Source organism: Crotalus tigris, unplaced genomic scaffold, assembly GCF_016545835.1.
Source record: "Crotalus tigris isolate CLP2741 ecotype Arizona unplaced genomic scaffold, ASM1654583v1 scf7180000017993.1374955, whole genome shotgun sequence".
Lineage (NCBI taxonomy): Eukaryota > Metazoa > Chordata > Lepidosauria > Squamata > Viperidae > Crotalus > Crotalus tigris.
This window is the reverse complement of record NW_024096760.1, coordinates 449,154-465,571: the sequence shown is the minus strand read 5'-3', so window position 1 is coordinate 465,571 and position 16,418 is coordinate 449,154. Positions and strand designations below refer to the sequence as shown.

Below are 16,418 nucleotides of genomic sequence, written 5' to 3'. Positions count from 1 at the left end.
TTGGACAAAATTCAGCAGCACTTTTTTGTGCGGCTGCTGATAAAAACAGGATCACCAACATGATCGCCAACGTCCGATAACGGATATGGCACAAGAAGAAGAAGAAGAATGATTTCTATATACAAATGGCATTTGAAGTGATCAATTTCCAAAATTGATCATCAGCATCTCAAAAGTCTGCATACTGAAATGTGATATTATTATTATTATTATTAATAATAATAATAGTAATAGTAATAGTAATAGTAATAATAGCAATAATGATGATGGTGGTGATGATGATGATGATGATGATGTTGAAAGGGACTTTGGAGGTCATCTAGACATAGCCCCTGCTCAAGCAGGAAACTCTATACCATTGCCTTCAGGTGCTTTGGAGAATAGCTTGATTCCCTCTTCTTTGTGGCAACCCCTGAGATATTGGAACACTGCTATCATATCCCCCCTCATCTTCTCTTCGTTAAACTAGACATACCCAATTCCAGCAACTGTTCCTTGTATGTTTTAACCTCCAGTCCCCTAATCATCTTTGTTGCTCTTCTCTATACTCTTTCTAGAGTCTCAACATCTTTTTTACATCGTGGTGACCAAAACTGGATGCAGTATTCCAAGTGTGGTCTTACCAAAGCATTGTAAAGTGGTATTAACACTTCACGTGATCTTGATTCTATCCCTCTGTTAATGCAGCCTAGCACTGTGTTGGCTTTTTTGGCAGCTGCAGCACACTGCTGGCTCATATTTAAGTGATTGCCCACTAGGACTCCAAGATCCCTCTCACAGTTACTACTATTGAGCAAGGTACCCCCTAAACTATACCTGTGCTTTTGGTTTTTCTTGCCTAAATGTAAACCCTTACTATTTTCACCATTGAATTTCATTTTGTTAGGTAGTGCCCAGTGTTCAAGTCTGTCAAGATCCTTCAGTATCTTAAGCCTGTCTTCTGGAGTGTTGGCTATTCCTGCCAGCTTGGTGCCATCTGCAAATTTGATGAGTTCCCCATCTATTCCCTCATCCAAATCATTGATGAAGATGTTGAAGAGCACTGGGCCCAGAACAGAGCCCTGGGGCACCCCACTGCTCACTTCCCTCCATGTAGATGCAGGTCCATTGAGGACTACATGCTGAGTATGGCCAATCAGCCAGCTACAAATCCATCTGGTGGTGATGCTGTCTAACCCACATTTTTCTATCTTATCAAGTAGTAGGTTGTAATCTACTTTATCAAATGCCTTACTGAAATCCAAGTAAATTCTATCCACAGCATTCCTCTGGTCCACTAATTTTGTCACTTGGTCAAAGAATGCAATAAGATTGTCTGGCATGATCTGTTTTTGAGAAACCCACTTTGGGTTTTGACAATGACCTCGTTTGCCACTAGGTGTTCACTGATTTGCTGCTTGATTATCTTTTCCAGAATCTTCCCAGGTATTGAGGTCAGGCTAATAGGTCTGTAATTTCCTGATCCATTTTTTTTCCTTTTTTGAAAATGGGAACTACATTGGCTCTTTTCCAGTCCTCTGGTAGTTCCCCAGTGCTCAAGGATCTTTGAAAGATATAGTTCAGTGGTTCTGAGATCACATCTGCCAGTTCCTTGAGAACCTTGGGATGTAATCCATCTGATCCTGGTGATTTGAACTCGTCTAGGGTAGACAGGTGCTCACTTACCATTTTCTTGTCTATCTTAACTTGTGTTTCTAATCTGTTTTTTACGGTACTGTTTTTAATAGGTTGGGCTGTTTTTTCCCTTTGTGTAAAGATGGATGCAAAAAATGAGTTAAATAGTTCTGCTTTCTCCCTGTTGCTTGTCACCTTCTTGCCACTTTCTCCCACTAATGGGCCAATCATCTCCTTGACTTTTTTCTTGTTTTTTTTTGTTGTTATTTTTGACTTAGTTCATTTTGAGCCTTAGCTTTCCTCACTTCATCTTTGCAGGCTCAGGCTATTTGCCGATATTTTGCCTTGGTTATGTGCCCCTCTTTCTACTAGTTATACTTGTCCTTTTTGTCTTTCAATTTATCAGAGAGTTCTTTATGTAGCCATGCTGGTTTATTTTGAGAGCTGTTATTTTTCTTCTTTGTTGGTATTGTGATAGACTGGGCTTTTATTATATCACTTTTCAAAATTTCCAAAGTTTCTTGAGTTGTTTTCCCCTTGAGGATTCTTATCCATGGAATCCTTCCCAAGCTCTCTCTAAGTTTATTGAAATTAGCTCTCTTGGAGTCCAAGACTCTAGTTTTGACTGTGTTCTATTGCTTGTGTTTGCATAATGTTGAATTCCAATATTGCATGATCACTCCCCCCCCAAAGGTTCCTGTGACTTCAACACCTTCTATCATTTCATCCCTGTTAGTGAGAATTAGGTCCAATATGGCTAATCCCCTAGTTCTCTTCTCTACTTTTTGGGAGACAAAGTTGTCTGCTAGGTTTGTCAGGAATCTGTTTGATCTTCCACTTGGTGAAGAGTTTGTCTCCCAGTTGATGTCAGGGTAATTAAAATCCCCCATTACTATTATGATGTGCTTCCTACATACCTTAGTTAACTGACTAACAAAAAGTTCATCTATTTCCTCTGTTTCGTTGGATGGCCTATAGTATACACCTATGGCGATGTCATTTTTTCCCCTTTTATATTGACCCAAATGCATTCAAGACAGTTTTCATCATTGTTGTGCTCTATTTCTGTAGAGATGTAGTTATTTCTTATATAGAGAACAACTCCACCTCCTCTTTTATTTGGTCTGTTTCTTTTAAACAATTTAAATCCCTCTAGCTGTGTGTTCCATTTGTGGGTTTCATCCCACCATGTTTCCATAATGGCAACAATATCATATCTGCCATCATTTACCTGAATTTCTAGTTCCTGTTTACTGTTCATACTCTGTGCATTGGTGTATAGACATTTGAGTCCTTTTTGATTGACCCTGTGTTTACTTTCTACATAACCCTATTTTCTTACCACCTGTTTGATTAGTGCACTTGGTGTGGCACTCACTATTAAAAGCTTGATTTTGCTTGATAGCTAGGTTGATATTCTTGTCCACACACACTGCTATGTTACATGCACTGATAACTCTATAATTTTTAGATTTCTGGGGGCATGAAAGTTCTGTATCAATTAACTCACTGTCCCTGTTGTTTAATTTAAATATTTCTCCGGAAAATCTGTGAATTTATTGCCAAGTAACTCAGTCCCTTTGTTTTGATGGATGCAAACCATCTCTTTTGTACACTTTTTCATTAGACCAGCTGCAGACACTGTGACTAATATAATCAAAGCCTTCCCCTTTACACCATTCCTTTAGCCACACTGGCCTTTTCCATTTTGTTCATTATACACTGGTGAAACCTCTGAAAAAGTAAGCCTACAGCCTATCCTGCTACGTTCCTGCCCCAAGCTCTGGAAATCATTCTGCACAAAGAATACATCTTTTTGGGACAGAGCGTTAGTGCCAAGATGTACAATAGCATCCACATCACAGTCCTTGCTTGCATTCTTGACTATCTTACAAATACCCTTTTTGTCCCTATTGGCAGTAGCACCTGGAAGACACCTGACCTCTTTTGAAACCTCTGTATCCTTTCCTAAATTTACATCCCTTATAATTGAATCACCAACCAGAAGGTGGCTTCTCTTTTTGGATGTCTTGCTCTTCTTGCATGACTGATGCATAATACCTGATTCACACTTTCCCCCGTCCAAAACTAGTTCTTCCTCTCAGACCACAATCCCCTGCTTATTTGAGTTATCATCATCACAACTACCTTGCCCTATCTCCTTAGTGTCTCTATTAAGGTCAGCAAGGGCACTGTATCTGTTATGCAGGGACACAGCAAAAGCTTTGTATTTATGGTTCACCCTGCCAGATCCCACAGTTGTCCACACTGCCCTTCTCCTGCAGGATCTTTGTGGTAGAGGGGGCTGATATCACAAAATCAAATCCAAATTGGATGTGGAATTTGAAGGGTTTTTAATGAAACAGTGCACATATATCTCAAAGACATAGTTGCATTTCAGGGACTCAATATTCTTGTTTTGATATTCTGGCTATCTCTGCATTCAGAATCTTAAGTTCTTTTCTTCCATTTATTATCTTGATATTCATTTGGCTTCTGTTAGCATTTGGTCCCTTCCTGGTTTTTGATGTCTGGATGTTTACTGATTTCTCTTTGTGTTCCTGATATTTCTTCATTGCAAAACTGTGGTAAGATGAGTTTTGGACAGAATATACATATCAGGATAAAAATTTAGAAAAAAAACAATCTTACATGGACAAAAATATTACTCCTGCTTCAAATTCTTGCTTACATGTCACTCGCACTTGCCTCCCAATCTCAGTTCTCTGAAATATAGATGAAAAGCACAGAATAAGCCTTACAGTTGTGTAGCTTCAAAGGGCAAATGGGTATTATAGCATTTTCTAATTCGGATCAGATGCTGAAGAAGCAGACTTCATGGACTGTCAACCTGGAAAGCCAAAAGGTGATGAAGGACCTCTCAGATATAATGAACCATAGGATGACTCAGATAATGAGGAAGACAATTCTGATGTGATGTCAAACTCAAAAGTATACTAGGAGTTAAGGAGGCCAGAAGTGGTGAGCATGATTCCTCAAAGAAGACAGCAATTCCTCTAATTGACTCATGCCTATATAAGACCAATTTTCATACCTTCTTCTCTTGACCAAAAGGATTCTCTTGCTCCACACCCATGTTTCTACGGTGTTCTGCTTTTTCTAGCTTCTTGTCCTGTGTGAGGCTCTCCTGATTGATCCCTGAACGAATTGACGCAACTCTCTTTGGCCTTTGGACTACTCCAGACTGCTTTCATATCTTTGCTTCTGAATTCTTCATACTTGAAGCTTGCAAACTGCTAAAGTTATAAGGTAAATAAAAACTCTTTGAGCTCTCCTGAACCACAACTGCTTTCTGTCTACATATAGTACTTGCCTTATCACCGGCAGTCTCTTGATACATTCAAGCACATTTCCCTCTTCAGAACTGAAGTATTGTAGAGCTATGATGAGTGTGTGTCTCTGTACTTCAGATCTGAAAGGAAAGATGTAATTTGGGACAAACATGATTGCTTACTGTCTTTTACAAATGCCTTAAACTAAATGGGTCTTTCTCTAGATGTTACTACAGCTGTGAACCATAGGCCTGGGATACCAAGAAACAACCCAGCTGTTTTAAAGCAGTTGTGATAGTATTGTGTGCATTTTGAATCATGTTTCTGTCTTTGAATGAAAATAAAATAAAAAAAAATCTTATTTATTATTTATTTATTAAGAAGATTTATATGGCCATCCAATTCACAATGACTCCAGAGAGCTTGTATAAGTAAAACTTGGGATTTGTATAGAATTTTGGACAGATAACAGAGCAAAAAAAAAAAAAAAGCATATCCCTTCTTTTTTTCCCTTAGGATTAAAACGCCGAGGTGGCGCAGCAGTTAGAGTGCAGTACTGCAGGCCACTTTAGCTGACTGTGTTCAGCAGGTCAGCGGTTCAAATCTCACCGGCTCAAGGTTGACTCAGCCTTCCATCCTTCCGAGGTAGGTAAAATGAGGACCCAGATTGTTGGAGGCAATGTATATATATATATATATATATATACATTGCTTACTGGTGTACACCGCTTAAAGAGTGCTTGCACTTAAAGCGGTATATAAGTCTCATAAATAAATAAATAAATAAAATAAACTCCAAATTTAGTTTGAATACCTATGGGGTTATAATCAAATTCCTCCTAATTTGACTTTGGCATGATTTTTAAAAAAAAATTCTTGATCAATCGCCCAAGATATAATACCCTGTCTCGATAAAGGATGTTTTAAAAATGTTTTAGATGTTTAATATGCATTAATATCAGCTTTTTAAGGTGTTGATATTTATGTATTAGTTCTGCTCAGTCATTTTTCAGTCTGTCGGCATACACCACGAGGCAAGAGGAAAATGATACACATTAAGAAATATGCACATATTTATTTCCATGAAGACAAATACAGAATTGGGAAAGTGCATTTAGAGATTCTGAGCATTTCCTAAGCCGATCAGTTGCACTTCCCAATGCTTCATATTGAAACTGATTTGCATCTTTGCCTCTCCCAACCTTAAATGTCTGAGAACCTGTAGAAATCACCATTGTGAAATTAATGTTCCCCTTCTGATAATCAATCAAATCATACAAAATTTGTTATCTAATTGTTTCTTCGTGTATCAAAGATGCTAAAATGGGAATTGCTGGTTTTCGGAAGGAAGGAAGGAAGGAAGGAAGGAAGGAAGGAAGGAAGGAAGGAAGGAAGGAAGGAAGGAAGGAAGGAAGGAAGGAAGGAAGGAAGGACGGGAGGGAGGGAGGGTAATTGCTATGACATAAATATTTCTAGCTGAAAACCCACTTGTAGGTTGGGATGATGAAATGACACCATGTATTTTCCTGAAATGTCTAGCATTTAGCATAGTGAGTGAATGCAGTAAATGGAAAAGAATTACTTACAAATAGTCACCAGCATAAGTATTGAGGAGAAAGGATTAAATTTATATCTCAAAGTCACAACCAAAATCCTGTGATTTATATACAGGCATCCAGTGTCAAGTTGTTAGTATGAAAGGCCAGACGTAAGACTTTGGTTTTATAATAGACATTCCATCATTTTTCATCACTACAATTAGCAGCAGTTGCCCTTATCAATGTGACCAGGGTGTTGGATTTCTGGGTTAAGAGACAGAGCAAAGCAGAATTCTTACCAGTGGGAAAATAAGCCACCTATCAACTTTGCTGTCTCAGTGCAAAAGAAAATATCTTTTCTTGGTTTCAAATAAACTGATGTCATTATGGGAGTACAGTATTGGGTTTTTTAGCTAGTTCTGCCTGACTCGATGGATCTGTGTAAAAATCCCATTGACTTGTATTAATATTGTTCACTGTTTTGCTCTTTCGATACTGATTTTCCTTAGTTTCATCTATTAAACACAGCAAAAAAGCCTATGTTGTAGTAAGTCGCAAATTGGTTTTGTAAATAGCGTTCTGGAAATTCACAAGTTAAAACAAGAAAGATAAGTAAGGATTAATGAAGGGGAAGAAAACAGGTGGAGTTTGTGGAACAGATGTCAAATAAAGATAAGGTAATACAATTAAAAAACAAAAACTGTTCCTTTGTGTATTCTGATTCTGCTTGTGAACTTTATGTTAACTGTTCAGTTGAAGAAAAGCAAACATATTTTCCTGGCCTCTTGACATCTGGTACCAGAAGTCCATTTGTAACAAATCACATTATATGAAAGGCTGACAGATCTTATGATAAATTGATACTCTCCTTCTCCAACCCCCTGTAACAGTGAAAAATACACTTTAGATGGCATTTAAATGTCACTGGTCAAGAGGAAAGAAAAGATAATTGTATTTTCTTTTTAACTTTATTGATTTAGAGCCAACTAAGTTCAACTAACTTTATTAGTTATCTCTTAAAATTTGAGTTTATTTATAAGTGATAGCTTCTTTGCTACAAACAAGCACTAGAGATAGATCCATATCTGGATCATCTAAGTATCATGCTAATTTCAATGCGTTTTATACATTATAAAGTATTTTTGTTCTCTTCAATCATTAAAGTTATCAAACTGGCTTTTAAAAGACCAGTGACTGGACTGGGAGGAATAATCTTTATTTAGTTGACAGCCTTAGGAACAACATTCTGTTTGACAGTGGGAAATATTATTTTGAGAGGTGACCCTTCATTGGATGTAGTCAGACAGAGAAGGAAAGAGCCATTTGGATTTCTGCAGTGAATGGATAGTTGAACTTGGTTACCTAAATGTCCCCTTCCAAATTCTATGATTCTATACTTCTATGATGGATGGATGGGCTTAGGCAAATAGTGTGTAAGACTAAGACCATGATCTCTAAGTCTAAGTCATTTTGCTCTGTAGATGAAGATCAGGATGCTGAACTTCCATTCCATGTTCAAGACATGACTGGTTTAGCAGTAGCATCTATCATTAAGATTTGATAGAACAAGAGTTCATACTTCACTTCTGAATGTAGCAGTTTGGGGAGCACAGAGCAAATTATCTGGCATACAGGTTACTCATTGCTTAGGACTACCAGATAAGGGCAGCAAAAAATCATAATGACTAGATCACAGGTACCCAACCCCCAGTCCGTGGACTGGCACCAGTCCATGGCATGCCAGCAACCGCTCCACATAAACAAGTGAAGCTCCATCTGTAGGATGCAGGCAGCATGCAAAACCATGCCCTCTCCAGTCCACAGATAAACCTTCCTCCACAGAACCAGTCCCTGGGGCCTAAAAGGTTGGAGGCCACTGCACTAGATGACAGCAAGGTGATACTGATGATAATCATATGCCAATGGATGAGCTTACTTAGTAGCTCTGTGTGGATGTTACATAGGAGCAGAGAGAGACACCTGAGGATGAGGGATCTCACAGGTAAGACTCTTTTCTTACCAATAGCTACTGAAATCAGTCCTGGGGGAATGAAGAGAATCATCTCAACACTTTGCCCCCCCATCCCACCCTTGACATCAACCCAGAATAGCGTATCAATAGCATCAAGGCCACTGAGAGATCAAGGAGATTTAGAATGGGTGCATCACCCCAAACCAAGTTTTATCAGAGATAATCAACAACCATGATCAATACCATTTCAGTAAGGTATTCTATTCTGAAATTTGACTGAACAGGATCCAGATGATCTGCTTCTCTCAGGGCCATTTGAAGCTACAACCACACTTTTAACAAATTCCCCAAAAGGGGAAGATAGGAGACTGGATGAAAATTGGCCAACACCCAATAAACAAATGAAAGTACTTTAGACTAATTGATTATCAACATAGATAGAGTATTTATTGAATGGAAAAAAGGGATTATGCAAAACAAAATTATTTTACAAGTCTAATGTGCACTAAACCAACAAAAATGGCATACTACAAAACAAGTAAATTTTTCAAATAAAAATAAACACAATTATATCTTATGCACAAGATAAAAACATTTAATAACCAACAAATAATAATGTTACAAATATTAATGAAAGTGCTTAGTTCTTAAATAGTCTTTTAGCTCTGAACAGCTGAAATATGTCTAGCTCTTTTTATATGTCTAAAGTTTTATGGTATCTTTCCAAATGAGTGCCTAATTCAAGTCAAATTCTTACCATCCTAAATATTGCCAATGTTTTCATGTTATGTAGATCAATTATGTATTGTTAGTATTTTTGTAGGCAACTTTATTAATAATAACAATAGAAAAGTTTACTGTGTAGGTAAAAAGCATAGGATCTTTTTCTCATTACTGGAAAACTTAAATTCTTTGTTTTTATGCAACTTCTTAAAACATGTTCAAAAAACCCACCTCCAAATAGCTGATTTTGACGGGCTGAAATTTCCTAAGCAAACTGGGCATTTAAAAAGTTGTTTCAACAGTTTTAAATGAAGCAAAGATATTTGCTTATTAAAAAATAAAGCAGAAAACCATAGATTCTTTGCAAATTCATCTTGCTGTTTCTTTGCATGGGGCTTTATTTTAATTGACATATATCACAATGACTACCATAAAGGTAAATATAAAAGTTTCCCCTGTCCAGTCATTTCTGATTCCAAGGAGTGATCTTCAACTTGTTTCTTAGCCAAGGGAGCCAGCAATGTCCAATGACAGTTCCATGGTCATGTGGCCAGCACGACTATGTGCCAAAGCACAAGGAACACTGTTATCTTCCCATTGAAGTGGCACCTCTATTTATCTACTAACATTTGCATGCTTTTGAACTGCTAGGTGGGAGAAGCTGGGGCAAGTAACAGAGTTTACACCATCACACAGCACTCGGGTCTCATACATAGGCTTTCCAGCTTTAACTGTGCCCCCATAACTACCATAAACTCCTGAGTTTAAAATATTATTACATATGGAAGGGATAAGAATGAATAGAGCTACCACATCTGCGCTGCAAAACTCCAGATAGCCACTAGGTGGCAGCAAAGAGATTTCCTGGGTCTCTCCTGTGCCTGTCATTTTGTGGCCTTCCACCTCTGAATTAGAGTCTGGTGGCCTGTAATGAAAGTGCAAACTCTTTAAAAAAAAGAACCACCATAATTGGTTCTGTATGGCAGTTTATTACTAGCAATTATTTCAAGTTTAAGGTCGCAATGGAAAAAGACGCTCTGGAGCAATATAGTAAACAAGTTAATTGTAAGCAATCATTTCATTTCTTTTTCTTATGTACCATTTACACAACTCAGAAAGTAAGCAATAGCTTTGCCTGAGACTACCATTCAAGAAGTAGGAAGTAAATGTATTTTAGGAAGTGGGACAATATAAGGTTTCAGAAATATAACTGCAATGTTGATCATTAAGTTTATGCATATCCTATCAGGCTACCTAAACAATCCTTGGGCAACCACTGCAAAATATGCAAAAAAAAAAAAACCTTACAAAATAAAGTCTGTAAAATATATTTATTTGCAAATCTTTCATCCCATCTAAAAATGTAATTCAGTTGTTGAACTGCAAATACACTGATCTAGATTCAGGTCTACATTCTATGAAGATCATGGGTGCCTTTAGGCTAATCACATTATGTCAGATGATCTAACTCACAAGGTGGTATAGATCCAATTACCCATCCCTGCAATCACTTTGAATTCCAAGGTGAAAGATGGAATCTACAGTAGATATAATGAATCCATGGAATAGGTTTACCTTCCTGGCAGTGAACTGTACAGAGTAGAATTGAGTAAACAAGCATAGAGTAGCACAGTTAATTACACCTTGATTCCGATAATTCTCCAGTAGATTACAGGGCTCAAATGACTATCACTGAGATGGGATGGGAAAGAATCAGAATGTTTATTGTTTCATCTGGAAAAAAAATTACAACACATGCCTTATAACCTAAATCTTTCTACTTTTTTCATATAAGTATAATCATATTCCTTTTTCATAACAGAAACATTTTGCAAAGTGAATGCAGTCATGGTTATATATGATTGCAGCTATCATATGCCTACCCAGTCATTTAAATCTTCCATTATGCATCAATTTTGTTATTATTGGTAGCTTATTCTTTTCTTCTTAAAAAGAGCTTTTGTTGCTGTTATATGCTGAAGATAGTTTCTAATTCATCTGGCAGAAGTAAATCTTTCGAGTTTCTGTTTATAAAAATTCCACTGTTCATATTTGGATGCTAAGTGATACTTTTGTGGTATAGCAAGGAACAATTTCTGTAAAGACAAAGCATAAATATATCATATTTTGGTCATTTTGTGGCTAGCATAACTTTTTGAAAACAATTAGGCAGATATTAAACCCATCTTTCTGATATAGCTGAAAGAATCCATTCTCTTTTTGTTCAAAACTAATATTCATATTATAAATTGTTTCACTGAAATGCATGTACCATTTTAAATAGAAAAATTCCATTATCTTTAATACTATTCTTTTTAGAAATACAACTGGTTTTCATAGGGAATAATGTTCATAGGGAACAAAAGGGAGATGCTTCTGAGTCTCTAATGGGTTAATGGAATTCAGAATAATCTAGTATAAGATAGATCAGAAATACATGCAACAAAGGACCATGCAAGAAAATGTTTAAAAAGGCCCCAGGGAGATAAATAACACTCCATCTATAAAATATCCAATTAATTCTCAGAACCCACCCCAATTGTTTCTAATAAATTAATGAACATCCCAATCTTGTGAGATCATCAAACCTTTTGAAATTTCAGCATTTTTGCATCTGAAATGATTCCCAGATCCTGGCTTGGAATAAAGTATGAGAAATGCATCAAAATAGGTTTAAGTATGATTCAGCCTGGTAAGGCCCAAGCCATCTTCTGCTCTTTCCTGCATACCAGGCAAATTCCCACACTGTCTTCAAATAAGCTACTCATGTTTTATTGGTCTCTCCTGAAGGTCAGGAAGCTGACAAAATGATTTTGTTCACAGGTATTGACTTCCAGTCACAAGGTAATTCTACTTTTGCTGCCAAAGAGTTAAATAGGGCTCTGTCTCTGCTATACTGTAGTTTTATTTTTGCTTTCCGTTCCATTTCCTGTACCTGTTGAACTCAAGATTGGAATTTATAATATAAACCAATTATTGGTACATGAGAGAGAGAGAGAAAAATGCAGACATTTCATTACCCAACTAGGTAACATCATCAGTGTTAGAAGAGAGTGGAGTTTGTTCTTATTTTATAGTATATACTAGTGGCTTGCCCTGTCATTGTTGGTGGTGGTGTTCTTGGTGCTTCCTTCATTGGGCTGTTGCTTACTGTTTGTCTGAGTTGCTAGTTCCTTGATTGGGTATTGTTTACTTCTTAGTTGTGGGTCTAGAATTAATCTTGGTGTCAGTCTCTGCTTATCTGTGTGTTGATTGCTGACAAAAAGATGTTTTAGTCTTATTTCCTTTTTAGCTTTTTGATTATCTATTTTGAATGGTATGTAGATGTTGTTTATCTGTATATGCCTGTTGGTGGCTGATTTGCCTGAGTGCCAGGCTTCCAAGAATTCTCTAGCATTTTTGGACTTTAATCTATCTAAATGCTCAATACAGAAAGTTAAGCATCTTCAACAAATCTCAGTCAAGAGAAAATGTATCACTCCTATGTAACTTTAATTTCCAAAGTTTTCAAATCAAAACAGGAATGCATGATACACAGCCTAGTCAGGCTGAATACCAGCTTCTCGTCTGGGAAATTTCAGAAATATATTATGAGGAAATTATAATCTTGATTACATGTATACTGAAATGTACTCCAACAAGACGGAAAATGGCACAATGAGCTTTAATTACTAAGAACTTGAATTTAGGTTGGATTTTAGGAAAAGCTTCTTATCCACATAAGCAATTAAATAATGACAGCTTTGGATGAAGAACCTATTGCCTAAAGAATGTGATTACACCCTAAATTTCCATTGTCGTAAATAATATTTTCCCATATTTATGTCTCATTTATATGATCACTGTGGTCTTCTTGGCTTGTCTGCCTACATCACTTGCCTGGCAAGTGGGCAGGCATATAAATTAAATCAAGATGTTTAGAAACAGTGTCTGTTAGGTACTTGTCTCCCCCTCATTCTCTTCCCAAATGGCAGAGCAAGCAGCAACCCTTTTCTGGACCCAAAGCAGGAGGGGAAACTACAACAGCCCCAGAAAGGCTCCTGTTCTGTTCTTCTCATTGGAAAGGCTGAAGTAGGAATGGACTGACTTTTTCATGTGGAGGACACACAAGTGCAGGTGGTGATCGGCAGAGCTAGTGTCAGAAATACAGGTAGTCGTCAACTTATGCCCAAAACGTACGTTGCTAAGTGAAAAAATTGTTAAGTGAGCTTTGCCCCATTTTACAACTTTTCTTGCCACATTTGTTAAGTAAATCACTGCAGTTGTTAAGTTAGTAATACAGTCATTAAGTGAATCTGGTTTCCCCATTGACTTTGCTGGTCAGAACGTTGCAAAAGGTAATCATATGACTCCAGGACACTGCAACCGTCATAAACATGAGTCAGTTTTCAAGCATCCAAATGTAAATCACGTGATCATGGGGATGCTATAATGGTTATATTCATGAAAAATGGTCACTTTGAACAGTGACTGTTTTGAACCGTTGTAAGGTGAAGATTACCTGAAGACAAAATTAACAAATGGTACCACTGTATAATACCCCTTTGCTCTGAGCCACTCCATTCCCCTCTCTCTCTTTTGTCCCATTTCTATTCTCCATTCTTTTCTTCTCTCTGTTTTATTACAGTCCATACCTTCCTCTCCATCTTATCCTTTTTCCATTTCATCCCACTGAAATCAACCCAGAGGCTACATGACATGAAAGTTCCTCCCTTACTCAAGTTAAGCAACTGGTGCCATTGGTTGAGGCATACACCTGTGCATGCCACGTTTCAGTGACTAGTTATTAGATGGGTTTACATATTATGCAAATCCCTGGTTTATTGAATTAACTGTGGTAAGATGAATGTTTACAACACACTAAACCACAATTTACTGGCCTCAGTATCTCTGATCACTTAACACTGATCACTTAACAAGTTTTGCTAAAATCAATTAAGCATAAAGCAAACTGAAACAGGGTTAGGGTCATACCATCACTTTATAATCCATTTGTCAGCTCAATGGCTCCCAGCTGAAGTAAATATTTACTTTCATGCTGTGTAATATATATAGCCTATTTGCTCTAAAAATGACACTGATCAGTAAGCACTTATGGCACAGTTTGACTAAATGGGAATAAAAACAAATATCTTAACATTTGTGGTTTAGACAGCCTGTGACAAAACAAATGTACATCAAGCAAACATTCTGATTCAAAGATTAATAGACTAAAGAATGTTAGGATGATACAAAATCAACTATTGTAAACAGGGGGAAATCTCATCTCCTAGAAGAAACTTGCTTCTTCTGGATGAACACAAGTTTGAGATTGTCCATAAACTAGTCTGAACAAAAAGCTATCACTGTCCATTTCCTTAATGAATGTTTAAGAAAGTATTACTGTCATCAGTTTTTGGGCCTGACTCCAAGAAGACCTAAGGCTACCTCTAACCCTAAGCATAATTTAATTTTCATTGGCAATGGAATTTTTGCATGCATTTTACAATGATCCAGAAGTAAGACTGAACGATCAACTGTCATCATCACTTTTCTTAGAGAACCTCTTAGAATCTATCCATGACATCATTTTTTAGCCCTGACTCCACAAAAACCTATCCCTAAACCTAACACAATTTTCATTTTCTTTTGCAAAAGGATTTCATGATCCACAAAAAAGTCCTAATGAAAAGCTATAATTATCAATATCCTTAAAGAACCACTAAGAACTTATACTTTCCAGAAGTTTTGGGGCTAGACTCCAAGTGAATCTAACCATAACCCTAACCAACATTTAATTTTCATTGAAAATGGGATTTTCGCATGTATTTTACTGTGGTCCACAAACAACTCCAAATGAAAAGTTACACCTTCGCTTTCTTTAGAGAAATTCTAAGAATCCATCCCTGACATCAGGTTTTAGCCCTGACTCCAAGGAGATCTAACCTTAACCCTAACCCTATCCCTAACCCAACCCTAGTTTTCAATTTCCATTTGCAATAGGATTTTCACAATGGAAATTAAACTAGAGTTGGAATTTTTCCATGTATTATACTGCAGTCCATAAACCAGTCTGAATGAAAAGCTTTCATGTTCACTTTCTTAGAGTACATTAAAGTATCTATTCCTGACATCAGTTTTCAACCCTGATTCTAAGGAGACTAATTCTAATCCTAAACATAATCCAACCATAGTTTCATTTTCATTGTCAATGGAATTTTCCCATGTATTTTCCATGAACAAGTCCAAAAGAAAAGATTTAACTGATGCTTTTCTTACAGAACCACTGTAAATCTATCCCTGACATTATTTTTCAGCCCAGACTCCAAGGAGACCTTATCCTAACTCTACCCCTATAGCTAATCCAACCTAGTTTAATTTTCATTGGCAATGGGATTTCCCCATGTATTATAAAGTACACAAATTAATCCAAACGAAAAGCTTTCAATTCCTTTTTCCTTAGAGACTTTTAAAGAATCTATTCCTAACATTAATTTTTGTCCCTGACTTTAAAGGGACCTAACCCTAATCCTAACCCTAACCCTAACCCAACCATAGTTTCATTATTATTGGCAATAGAATTTTCCTATGTATTTTCCATTAAAAAGTCCGAATGAAAAACTTTAACTAATGTTTTCTTTGCCAAACCACTATGAATCTATCCCTGACCTTAGTTTTAAACCCTGACTCCAAGGAGGTCTCACAACTGTAACCCTATCCGTAACCTAACCCTAGTTTAGTTTTCTTTTGCAATGGGATTTTCCAATGTATTTTATTGTAATACATATACAAGTCTGAACGAAAAGCTTTAACTTTCGCTTGCCTTAGAGAACCACTGAGAGTCTATCCCTGGCATCACTTTTCAGCCCTGACTCCAAGGAGACCTAAGCCTAATTCTCACATTATCCCTAAACATAACCTTAGTTTAATTTTGTTTGCCAATAGAATTTCTCATGAATTTTACTGTGGTCCATAAACTAGTCTAAACAAGCAGCTTCCTTGTAGAATCTCTAAGAATCTATCCTTGACATCAGTTTCTATCCCTGATCCAAGGAGACCTAATCCTAATCCTAAACCTAACCATATCCTTAATGAAAGTAAATGTATTTTACTGGTAAATAAATAACTCTGAACAAAAAGCTGTCACCATCGCTGTCCTTAGGGAACTTCTAAGAATTTTTCACTGATATCTGTTTTCAGTCCTGACTCCAAGGAAACCTAACCCTAATCCTAATCCTAACTCTAACACTAATTCTAACCATAACCATAACCTAAATTCATTTTCATTTGCAAAGCGAT

The 16,418-nt window shown here is 36.9% G+C and overlaps 1 protein-coding gene across 1 annotated transcript in view; it reads right to left on the bottom strand.

The window, feature by feature from the left end:
- Positions 1-10,457: 10,457 nt before the first annotated feature.
- Positions 10,458-16,418, bottom strand: part of LRRC2 (leucine rich repeat containing 2) — a 79,118-nt gene continuing 73,157 nt past the window's right edge. Inside the window, exon 9 of the mRNA XM_039346408.1 lies at positions 10,458-11,236. Within this exon, the coding sequence (XP_039202342.1) occupies positions 11,187-11,236 (50 nt within the window). The 3' untranslated portion in view covers positions 10,458-11,186. The remainder of the gene's footprint in view (positions 11,237-16,418) is intronic.